The 12,761-nt window shown below is 43.0% G+C and overlaps 1 protein-coding gene across 1 annotated transcript in view; it reads right to left on the bottom strand.

Moving 5' to 3' along the window:
• SOX5 (SRY-box transcription factor 5) overlaps positions 1-12,305 on the bottom strand; it is a 279,255-nt gene extending 266,950 nt beyond the window's left edge. The window contains 1 exon segment of the mRNA XM_036400499.2: positions 12,178-12,305. Within this exon segment, the coding sequence (XP_036256392.1) occupies positions 12,178-12,215 (38 nt within the window). The 5' untranslated portion in view covers positions 12,216-12,305.
• Between the last annotated feature and the right edge of the window lie 456 nt (positions 12,306-12,761).

Below are 12,761 nucleotides of genomic sequence, written 5' to 3'. Positions count from 1 at the left end.
CTTTCAAAATTTATTTTATATAGCTATACATTTCATACATAGGGTTTTACCAAAAGTTTTAGTCAGTCTTATTAATTCTCAACCTTTAAACAGACAAACTGGATCAAAATTATTATATTATACTCCTGTAATTTATGGTATCAACTGTACTTTCCACCACTGCACCACTAAAGGAAGCCCATGGTCCTGATTTAGAGCTGTAAATTCCGATCAAATGGGAAAGTGTTAAATTCAGAAGAGCTTTTGGTCCATTAACTTCCATGCTGATTTGACACGCTCTGCAGTGCTTGGGCAACAGACTCTGCCACACAACGTATTCCTGAGCAAACAGTGCTTTGTGTCATAAACCATCTGGGGTGTCAGCTCCAAGGGCCACTCATCCAGCCTCCTCTGATACGCTTGGAAATGCTGAGGTGCAGAACACAAACTTTCCCTCACTACAAAATATCTTTTGCAAGGATAAGGTGGATGCTGCCATCAGAGGAACGACAGCAGACACAAAATTTTGGTTAAAAGCGTGTTGTTTGCATTATTGCACCGAAGAAAACCACTGGACAAACAAGCGTTCTAAAACACTGGGATTTTCCTAAGGTGCCAGTGAAAGTGATACCCTTCATAATCTGGACAGCGCTCCCTTTCATATCAGAGCCTATAGTTGCAAAGCTAAGTGCCAAGCAGATGGTTGAAATCTGTTTTGTATAAGGAGTGTGTGCGCACACGCATTTTTTTCAGATGGAGTTCTTTGTATTCATATTCAGGCCTAGGTTCCAGCCATCAAAACACTGGCACTGAAGCAATCATTAGCTGCACTTTAGACAACTGGCAACTGAGGTATTCACAGTTCTCCACAAAATGTTCAGCTAATACCTCCCAGATGTATAACCAAGGCAAAAGATCATCTTCTTAAATTGGCATCAGTGCTTTGGATGGCCTTTCAACAGACTGCACATGTATGTAAAAATCTATTGTATTTATCTCCTTTTTAAAATAATTCTCTGTTATGCTCTAAGTGCTTATAGCAGCTTTTAAAAATACAGCCTTCCACATCAAATTCTACCCAAATACAACAGCAGAAACTCCATTCATCTTGTTTTCATCTTTCTAAGAAACATCTAGCAGGAAATACTGTTGGTAATTTTAAGACAAAGACTTTGTCTTTCTTATCTGATAACCATTTAGCTTATTTAAAAAGTAAACATCAGATAGGCTCAGCTGCTCCAGAGGAGTCAGTTCCAGACAAGATGAACCTGTTCCTGCTACCCTGGACAACTCATGCACCTTACCTCAGTCGATTTCTAAGTGGGTTCCTTATTACCACAAACAGCAAAACCAGAAATGCTTACCAGCATGGGGCTCTGCTGTCTGCCTGGGCTTCTCATGGAATCAGTGAACAGGTGACAATAATTTGCCTGGTGACAAATTAACAGAGGTCACACTTTGGAAAACTGGGGTTATCAAACAAATGTATATTTGGAAGAAGGCATTTTTGTGCAGCAGTCTCTCTATAGGCCTTGCTGGCCACAACTGGGAATTAGTACCTTAGGAAACACACAGTTTCAAAACAAAGATTGATTTTCTGTGCAGTGCCAAGTCCACTAAGGGCCAGATGTTAGCTCTGGCATAATTCAGGTAAATTTTCATCATGGCCATTCAGATCATTCTGATCTGCCAGGCATATTTGTTGTTTAGGAGAAAAAGATAGTTAACCTGTTGTCAAACCACAGCAACAGGAAACTCCCAAAATCCCCAATTTGCTGAAGCCTGCAGAAATCCCTCCTGATGCTTCAGAAACTCTGGTGACACTGCAACCCATGGATGTTTGCTGCAGGTTAAGGAAAGTCAGGATTCTGCTCAGTGATCTCCTCACGAGTCACATGTTCATGCCATCCTGGAGGACTGGGGTGAAGAACACCAGCCTTTTTCATGGAGTTCAGCAGGATGTTAATTAATTAATTAGGCCTGCGTTCTTAGGACCTGACACTGAACTCCAGTGCTACTGAGCCCAAACACTCAGAATGAATGGGCACTTTTTTAAAGGATGCCTGGACTGGCCCTATCACAAAACAGGGCTTTGTGAACACACTGCTGAAAAACTACAACTGAAGCACCATGGAACTGGCCTGATCATAATCCATTATCTTGAAAGTAATGTCACTCTTAAAAAGCTCATCAAAGAGAATAACTTAACAGCTTAGTCATGATATTCAAAGGCAGCAGAGATCAAATCCACCCAGGCCTACCTCGGTTTATACCCATTTTCTCAACAGTGTGTAGGAAAGGATGCAGCACACAGCCTAGATGTAAAGCTACCTGCAGACCTCAGCACTTCAGCTCTACTGTTACAGAGTGTGCACTTGGAAACAAGGAAAAAAACCCACCAAAACAGATCAGAAGAACTTTTAACGTGAACAAGAAAATAATTCCTCCCTTTTAATAACCCTGTATCACTTCCTTCATTTCAGATTTCATTTAAAAAGCAGATAGTCAAGTGTTTGGGGAAGAATCACCGTGCATTTTGTGTTCTGCAGCAGGGTTTTTTGCTTTTAGGCTGGTTTGCTCACCGTGGCTGCCTACATTGCCACTTCCAGGGGAGTCTGTTCCTCACATCAATACTCTCCATGTGAACAATTTTTCCCTGCTCACCTCATGCCTGGTCCTTAGGTTATAAAACCTAGGATAGCTCTGGTACATACAGTTGAAGATGTAAACTGTTCCTCAGGACCAAAGTTTACCTGTTTGCAGCACACACAGCTTCCCAAATTACTGCTTAAACAGAGCAGGTACTGCTGCCCAACTCCAGCTATTCAAACTTGCCTCCAGGTAAGGAGCTGCTTTAGAAGCAACTCAGATAACTGGAGGGTCTACAAACAGTGTTCCCTCCCAGCCCTCGACGATATAACTGTGGCTGCAAACATTCCTTTAATTTATTTTATTAATTATACTCCACAGTCCCTATTTTACATACTTAAGCGATTTGAATACTATAGTTCATCTTGCTAGAATGAGACCTTTAGAAATTATAATTGGACAGAGAGAAGTCTGTAATTTGCAGTTCTTAGGATCTCAAGAAGGGAAAAGGAGGGTGTCTCGAGGTTAAAAAACAGAACTACCAGTCAGCATTGCTACTTTTTAAACTCACACATGCAAAAGATTTTGTGACAGAATTCCTCAGTTTACTCATCTATAGGTTGAGGCTAATCTCGCTTCTCAATCTAAAAAGCACAGAAATCTTCATGATTTGTATATCAATGCTTACCAAATGCTCTGAATTCCTAATCAAAAGACTTTACAGGAAGAACAAATCTATTATTAATAATATCAGTACTTCTAACAGTAAAGCAACTTCTCCATACGTGCGTCAGGAAAAAAAAAAAAAAACAGAAAGAGAATACCCATACACATATATAGCTCAATTTATAAATTGTTAAGCATGGCTTCAGGACTGAAATCTCATTCATGAACCATGCTAGGGATCTCTTACCTACTCCCTGTTTCTGAATTTTCCCCATACAAAGACACACTTATATTACTCTAAGCTCTAAGCACAAAGGCTGCTCTGTGGAATGGAAAGAAACCTTCTTTTTTTGTGTTTGTACAGTGACAAGCATAATGGGGTCCTGATTCAGGATGCTTGCACTCTACAAAAACACACTAAATCAATGACACTAATACACATGAAGATTATCTATAAAAGAGATGCATGGCACACTGCAGAGGGGCACAGCATTTTCCCTATAATTTGCCTGGCATTTCATGCAAACACCTAATGTGCATTCCCGAGTAACAATATTCATTTCAGACTTTAGGCAAGAACAGAAAAAGTGAGAACTTACAAAACATAAGCAAAGGAGGAGAGCCTTCCACTGAGAAATTCTGCCAAATTCTAATCTCAGTTGTAAAACCAGAATCAGCCCGATGTTCATGGGGTTTTGACAAAGATGAGAACCAGTAGCCTTCTTTAAAACACACCATAAATTTCTACTTCAGTGTCCAAAACCCAGGAACAAAAAATAAATCAAAGCCTGAACCTGAAGAGAGAAATGTATTTTCCGTGTCCCTGTTATATTCAAATTCAAAAGCCTAGATATTTTTAACAGACATGGAAAAAAAAGAACTATTTGGCTTTACTCAGCAACTGCAGAAGGAAACTGTACCAAAAGAATAATGTTGCATGTTCTGTTTTCAGTTGATTTCATTTAGCCTTTCAGTTCTATTTCAGTTATGTTTCATTTAGCCTATTTTTTTTTTTTAATAATCATCATGTTTTGGTGATTCACATTTCACACCATCCCAGGAACAAGTCATGTAAATACAACACAGCAAAATGACCCAGTTTGTTAATAGACATGCAAAACGGGTAAGAACATCCTTCCCTCCGCCCTTTCCAACCATCACCTTCCCACACATCTCATGTCTATCCAAAAAAGCCTCTGCCCTGGTGAGGCCATGGTATCAAAATTTAGGGATAAAACCCAATGAACTGAAACCTCACTAATTCTTGGGAGAAGATGTTTTCAGTCTTGTTTTACAAAGTGAATGCAATGAGGACGCTAAGGGAATTATCTGGAAGCAGAAGAGTTCTCTGCAGTCTGACACAGCACACAGATCCCTCCCAGCACAAAGCTCTGCTCAAGGGCTTTAGTCCTAACCCAGGCAGGCCACCCCTAAAGGTCAGAGGACATCACATTTTTCCTGCCCTTCATTACGCATTCTCTCTCTTAAATCAAGGAATACTTCCAAATTTATAAAAATGGCGTGCAGAGATGCACTTGGGTCTTTCAGACTGTGATGAGTTTTACTTCATCCCACCCTGCTGCAATGTAGTCCCTTCATGGCCCCAGCAGACTCTCCAAACCACGGAGGGCAAACACAAATCTGCGTGGATGGGCGCGCACGCCCCCGACATTCCGGGAGGCTCGCCGCTTTAAACCACAAAAAATATCGGGTGAAATATTTCCATGTAACTACCGTGAAAAAACGCAATAAAAACATTAAAAATTGTTTAGAACCATTAATGTTTTCTTTAGTTTTGGTCTTCTTTGCTGGCAATGGTGATTAAGTCCAGCTTGCTGTCAGATACGTTAACTTTGGCCATGCCCAACCTCTGAGATGAATCAATGGAACTTGGGTCAGTATTTCCATTCCCAAATTCCTAAAACAATTAAGCCCAGCACCAAAGAAACCAAGAGGATGACAAACTGTATGGGTTTCTCTTTACATGAACTACATTCCAAGGGCTTTTACCTCTAGAGCTACAAAGGTCCATGAAGAACACTAGAAGAACACTAGATGTAGACAATGCTCTTAACTACAAAAATAGCACGTACTTCTCCCACAACTTCCTCGCCACTAAAAAGAATTCTGAGTATTCACACAAGAAAATTAAATATCAATTCACTCTGCTTATATTTTTGCCCCCAAATGTAACAAAATGACAGAAACAAATGAGTAATGATAAAACTATAATAAAATCACAAATAAAATTAGCACTAAGGCAACATTTTATGGTATGTTTAGGTCTAATAGCAGTCAGACACCCACACCCTAGGAAGAAAAACACAACCCAAAAAACTGAAGACAGTCCTTATGAACTTGAGAAAACACAAAAGCAGAACTGCATGGCAAAACAAAATTATTATAGATCTCAAGAAGCATATGCCAAAATGAATTTCAATACTTGGTCTTTAAAAAAATGGAAGTATAAAAAGGAAATCTGGAATACTAAACATAAATTTAAAATACTAAACATAAATTTAAAAAATAGCAAAATATAAATGCAATTTGAGTCTTGAGAAATATTACCTGATTAATCCCACAGTACTTTTAAAGAAACAAGGTCAATATAATTTCAAACTTCCAAAGCAAGCCACAAGCTTTTCCTCATTTTCACTTTGCCTCTGAGTCCCACAAGTCAAAAATAATATCATCATGTTAGAATTTTTTTTTCTTTAAACAAGGTGACAAAAAGACAAGTTCAAGAGAAGCGCCAAGCCCGATCAAAACCAGGACATTGGAAAATGTTTGCCAATTTCTTTCAAAACAAACAGCTCCCCCAATACCATGGAAAGCATCTGAACTTCATATCAATATCTGATAGTTCTAGCAAACTGAATTCAATGTTTCCTTCTTAGTCTGTTTAAAATAATTGAATAATTAAATTTTGCACCTATCCTAAAAAAAGACAGGCAGCTTCTCTGAATTACTCCTGTACACCTCACAATTTCCATCCACTTCTCACATTCTTTTCAAGTCCCATGGCCCCTGCAAGCAGCGCTGGCTCGCTAAAACTCTTCCAGAACCTCGTCTGAATTTGCTGTTTCCCAAGAACCACCATGCACAGAACTCCACGCTGTCCCAAGGACACGTGGGCTCAGGAACAGCTTTTGGGGACTCCTGCCTTCCCAGCTGGCACGGAAGGGGTGACCAGGGCTGGGTATGGGGGTGACGAGCAGCGTCTCCAGCGGAAGCTACGGCACCTTGGGCTCGCTGCAGCACCCCAGGACCAGCCTGGCCAAGGCCACTGGAGCAAGGCAGCCCCTCTGGAGGGTGTGGGAGAGCTGAGGCAACACCATCACCCTCGTCTTGGGGCGTGGGTGAGGACTTGGTGGTGGTGGTGGTGTTTTGACAACGGGGCCGTGGAAGGAGATGGGAACGGGACAAACGCCGTCGGTAAATCCCCGCGCCTGCCGGCCCTCGCCCGCTGGCCAGAGCCACCCAAAGCTCCAGACAAAAACAGCCCAAAGTTCCAGAAGTTCTGGTTTGGGTAATTCAGTAATGTGACGAGATTTGCTTACTTTGCAGCCTCGTGGGTTTTAACATACTTGTGTACAACATAATTTTACCTTTTGTAGGAAGGAGACTTCACAAGTTTTCCGTATTTCATAAAAATCCATAGAAACTTTAAGAGGGAAATACTCTTTGCTTCTAAGGATGCTACTTGTTAAACAACAAACTCCTTGCCATCATCAGAGAGGCACTACAGCTATCGATTAATTGCTGTGAGCACTTCTTTTCTCTTGACTACAGTAGCAGAATTCACAGGCATTGAATATTTCCAGTCTGGTAAAGCACAACGACATTTTTCCCCTTCCACTCCAGAGTTAATTATGCTATAAACCAGGCCCGAGCAAGAAATTAACAAAATAAAATAAAATGGAAATCAAGAGGATGTCGGACTGACTTCTGCAACAGTTGTGAAGGCACAGGTATCTCACACAAACATAAAGTTACCCTATATTTCAAGTCTAGTATGAACAGCATGCAAAGAAACTGTAACTGTACCTTGGGAAGAGAAACTCTTTTTCCTCTATAAATATTGTTTAAAGTGTATTTTATACACCTACAGATATATCACACTGCACAGACACATATTCCTATCCTATCAGGCAGCTTCACATTTAAGTAACTCAAGCAGATACTCTGTGCCTCCTAAATGATAAAGCCATAAATGCTTGTTAAAGCTCCCCGAGCGGCAGTAAATATTTTGTAAACTAGTTATATATTTAAGATCTCTGGACAGAAAGAGAAGGAAAAACAATTCCTCGCCCATGTAAAGGTACCAATCAAACACACTACACACATAAACATCGCAAGATGCTTGGTGGGAGACTGTGTATGTGTTTGTGTGTGTTTTAATTAACTCCTTGAATGCATATGATGAGCCAGCCACCCAGAATTAGTAATGCCAAACTCCCAATTTGATTCAAATGCAATGAATACAACAGTCGAATTGTGCAGGCTGGTGTGTCACTCATCAGCTCTCTCATTTGGGCTTTTGCCTTCCAAGATTAGTTCACAATTTCAGCAACTGGTAAATTATTGAGATGTTCATTAAAATCTGTAATCTGTAACAGTCAACTTCTTCCTAGCCAAGCATAAGCACAACAAATTAAATTAGTGCATGCAGGACATTAATGAATAGTCTGCAAACGCATTAATTCCTTCAGAATTATCTCAGGGAAATAAAACTGTTCATTTTTATCACTGTGAAAAACTAGTATCTGCAACTTTACACTGGCACTCTATCTATTCTTCAAATCCCACATCCCTAGAACCATGAACTTGATCAATCAAGTCCTTTTCCCAAAATGTCTCAATGAAGTTAAAAGATATTCAGCTCGATAGTAATCTTTGAAATGAAAGAATCTACTTCTACAGGTAGATTTTAGGAGAGTGGGGCAGCGTTCTGAGCAAGCCGAGCAACGGAAAGGTGTTATTCTTTCCCCAAAATTCTCAGCAAATGCAGCAGAAAAAAGCTTTTAGGGTAACTTTAGCTAAGAAAAGCACTTAGGAATACGCAAAGTTTCCTTTTAAGAAAATGACTTCTCCATTTGACAGTGTTGGTACAACCCCAAAATAAATTCAGTGGGAGTCTGAAATGACTCGTGCAGTGCAGCAGTAAAGCAGCTAAGTATATTTTTTTCCTCCCAGCAGAGGCTTGCTTTACATCCCTGAGCCTTTCCCTTCTCCAAGCTATTCAGTGGAACAGGGAACGCTCCGAGAGCACGCCACTGGTGACTGCCAACATTGAACTTGTTCCACTGTCCCCATCCCCACTGCTCCCCATCCACGCCTTTTGTCTTTTCCAGCTCTGCCTTTTTCCCCTACAGAGGCTCCAACCCACCCATCCTTCTTCCGCAAGCACTGCATGCCACTTTACCTTCCACTGGCATGCTGAAAATAAAGAGCAAAAAAAGGGAAGGAAATAATGAAGAAGAGAAAGGATGTCACTCTGTCTGGGTGCCTAGCATAGCCTCTCTCTCAGCCTACAGAGAAATGTAAATATGCAGTCATTAACTTGGGTTTAAGAACATTCCGTACACTAGGGATATTGTTAAGCAGTCACTTTATCTATTTTTCATTAATCAGATTTTATTAAGACATTAAAACTTTACGTTGGGCATTTCTGAGTTTTTATCGTTCTGCAAATTTCCCAGCTGTCCGCTATAGTTCTGGCTGCATTGTCTCTACCTTGTCCTCAGTGAAGTAAACTTTCTATTTAAGTATAATGACCCAACTAAAAAAAAAAAAAGGAAAAAAAAGAAAAAAAGAGAGAAAGAGAAAAATCAAGCAACAAAAGACTTATTCTTTTCAAGACCTTTAGAGCCAATGCAGGGTGACACAGGCGCTCACACAGCACACCCCAGAAGTTCTCCTTTCCCTGTGAAACACACAGAGTGCATCCCAGCTATAATATCTCCCCACAATGTTGCTGCAAACATCATCCCCCTCACCGTACGCATTCTGATGCTCCTCTCAATCAGGCAGCTGAACAACCACAAACAGAAATAAAGGCGTGCAAGGAACTTCTCAGGGAAGGACGAAAATCCTCACAATTTTGACACGGTAATGAATTATACATGTTAATTCACAAAACCTACTGCAATTTACCAGTGGTGCTGAATGAATTAATGAGTGTTTATTTGTCTGATACCGAGGATCATTTTCATTCCAAGTGCGTGCCGTAAATTCCCCCGCTGATGGCCACAGACACAGAAGAGAAGCCCCCTGAATTCAGCTCTCCTCAGCTGGGGTGGCTGAAAGTTTCTCAAGTGTTTGCAGCTCACTGAGACACACAGAAACCTCACGGGAAAGACAACCGGGAGAGAGGAGCGACCTCCTGAGAGACACACGGGTGCTCTGAGATCTGAGCTGCAAACAACTCTGCCTGACAAACCTTTAACTCCTTGTCATTTGCTGCTTGAGTTTAAAAACGAGCAGTGGGAGATGGGTCATAGTAACAGAACTGAAGTGGGACACGCTGCTACGACAAGCTGGACGCCAAGCGACTGCAGAAATGTGCTCCAAGAACTGTGCTGACTGAGAATCCAAGGGAAGAACATCTAGAAAGCAATGATCTGGGCATCATGCACACACACACACACAGAACTCTGCAGGCGTTTGTGGGTCTGAGATCCCTGTGCAGGAGGAAGTGTGTCCTCGTGGCTGCTCCCTGACAAACACACTCGTACGACATGGACAGTGCCTGGGTCTGTGTGTGTGTGTGACTGTAGTCAAACACACACAATGTAAACAAACGGTAATGATTAACAAAAACACTGGTCTCTATCCCCCAATTTCAACTGCAGAGGGAAAATTGTTTAAAAAAAAAAATTCAAAAAGATTGCACGTCCTGAGGTTCATTTTTATTGCTTCCCATTTCTTCTGCTTGCTATTATCTGCATGGCAAAAGGAGAGCAGCGTATTGATTATTTAACTAGAATGTTTACAAGAGCAAAGCTGGGATCTCTGAAAATGAAACGTATGCCTGGGGCAAAAAAAAAAAAAAAGAAAAAAAAGAAGGGAGTAGAGAAGCTCATTCTAAGGATGATGGTTGCCCCAAATGACTTGTTTATATATAAAATTTATAACACAGAGAGACTTCAGCTAAAAAAAACAGTCCCCCAGCAGGAAAATGAAAGGACTTCTTTCTGCTTCAGAGAGTTTACAAGCATTGTGTGCATCACGAAGTTCAAAGAATGATCAAAATCGCTCGCTTATAAATTTCTATGTGTAAACTTAGTGAGGCACATGAAATACGTGAATCTATCGATTGCATGAAAAAGACAAATACATGAGCATGATGCCAGACCAAATCTGACATCAGAAACAGTAACAGTTTCCTCAGGTAGTTGAACTAAGTTAATGCAGTGCACGTGAACAAAACCAATTCTGTCCTATTATTGTAATGCTAACAAACCGAAGGAAAACGCCAAGTATTCCAAGTCTGGAAAATTAATTGCATTAAAGACAACCTTAGAGTAGAGCAACCTAGCCAATTTCACTTTCTAGTAAGGAAGCGGTCTAGTTTCAGAACAAGGATTGAAAGTGTTAAAATAGTTCTTTCCTGCGTTTCCAAATTTTAATTTTCTCCGATCTTTTAATTCAAGTGTTCTTTCCTGTCCTTCCTTTGCATGCGTGTTCCTCAGCCCACTTAAAATGTTTTTATCTTGCCTTCTTTTCTATGCCTTTACTATCAAATTCAGTAGGTTTGAACGATGAACAGCTTGACTTAGCATATTTTTAACCAGCTGGTCTAGCACCTAGCTTGTATTGCATAGTCAGATACAACCAAATGTTTATACAGGAGGTAGCTTTCACGAAGATGAGAAAAACCTCAGTAACGCGCATCCTGGCATTCTTTCATTTACTGCTTGGAAATGAAAGTTTGGGTTGTTTACTGCAGCCGCACAACGGGCTATTAATAACCTCGCAAGAAGAAGCCGGAGGGGAGGGATGCGGGACCATCAACGCACGGACGTACGAGAGCCTGAGAAAACGCTTCCAAACATCTCGGGAGAACCAGACCGTATGAAATGAGGACCGAGCTCTCGGAGGTCATAAGCCACCACCAGTGACAGCAAAAACTCGATTCCAAGCAGGGAAGGCTCCTGTTTCGGGCAGGGGGAGTCGGGCACATCTACGTCACACCCGAAGCCCGCTCGTCATCCCCAGACCCGGCTCCTGACACTCCGCGAGAGAAGCGACGGCCAAAACTTGGAGGCAAGAGTTTCACTTTTTCCCTTCGGTTTGTTTTTTCCTTCCCCCCTCTCTCCTCAGGCAGAAAGATGTTCTCCTTACGGAGGGCTGGGATGTTAACTCGCCTAAAAATAATAGGTCCTGCTAGATCAACAAAAGGTCATGTGCTCGGCACAGCGCCTTCCCAAGTTTGACGGGAGCCTGGGGCTGGAAGTTGGAGGATGCCCGGGAGCCTGGCCGCCACCGGGCATCCTCGGAGCGCTCTGCCGGGCTCGGCGGGCAGCAGGGCTGGAATAGCCGAGGGTGTGCGGCGGCAGGGCACGGCAGCTCCGCGGCCCCGAACAAAGCTGAGCGCCGCCCGGGGCCGGGGGCTCGGCGGCGGCCGCCACCCCGGGCACTGACACGGCACCGGGGCAGCGCGGGGGGACGCGGAGGAGGGAGCACAATCCTCTCCCTCCTGCCCGGCCTCCTGCCCGAGTTGCGCGCCCGGCCCCGCGTGTCCGTGTGTCTGTCTGCCCGCTGCCCATCCGCGCACACGCGCGCCGGCAGGCGTGCTCGGATGAATTAAAAAATAATAATAGAAATAACAGTGCAATAACAAACAAAGCACGAAACAGAACGGGAGGAAAAAAAAATAAAAAAGGGGAAGAGACACCCCCACACGCATACACACACCCCCGCCCCAGCAACTCGACTCACCTTTCAAACTCCTGAGGTAAATCAGGGTCAGTTAGCATGCTGGAAAAGCACAATTTCCCTTTGTCACAGCAGCCACCTATGGTCGCCTCCAACTGAACCTGTCAAGTGAGTCCAAACCTTCTAAACCGATTGATTTTCTCTCTCTCTCGCTCGCTCTCTCCCTCCCTCCCTCTCCCTCCCTCCCTCCCGGCTCGCTCGCTCTGAGCGAGGACTCCTTGACCAGTCTCTTAAAGGGGCAGCGCGCTCGCAGCGCTCCGCGCCGCTCCCCCCGCCGCGACCTCCGGGGGCCTGTCCTTCCCTTTCACTCCCGCTCGCCCGCCGCCGCCAAACGGGAAAAGTCAACTCCTTCAATGTCCTAAAAAAACGCGGAGGGGTGGAGGGGATAAAGGGGTGTGGGGGGGGGGGGGGTGGTGGCGGGGGGAGGGAGGGAGGGGGGGAAAAAAAACAAAAAGCAGTCCGACAATCCACCTAAACCGGCGAACCAGGAGCAAATCCCCTGCGCTGAGGAAGATCAGTGGAGAAAGAAGATAAAACAAGAGCAGACTGATTAAATGGGAACAGTTATCAGCTCCCCTATTTCAACT

The sequence above is a fragment of the Molothrus ater genome, chromosome 5, assembly GCF_012460135.2.
Source record: "Molothrus ater isolate BHLD 08-10-18 breed brown headed cowbird chromosome 5, BPBGC_Mater_1.1, whole genome shotgun sequence".
In the NCBI taxonomy this organism is placed as follows: Eukaryota; Metazoa; Chordata; class Aves; order Passeriformes; family Icteridae; genus Molothrus; species Molothrus ater.
Note: the sequence above shows the minus strand (reverse complement) of the source record. Positions and strands in the feature narration are given on the sequence as shown.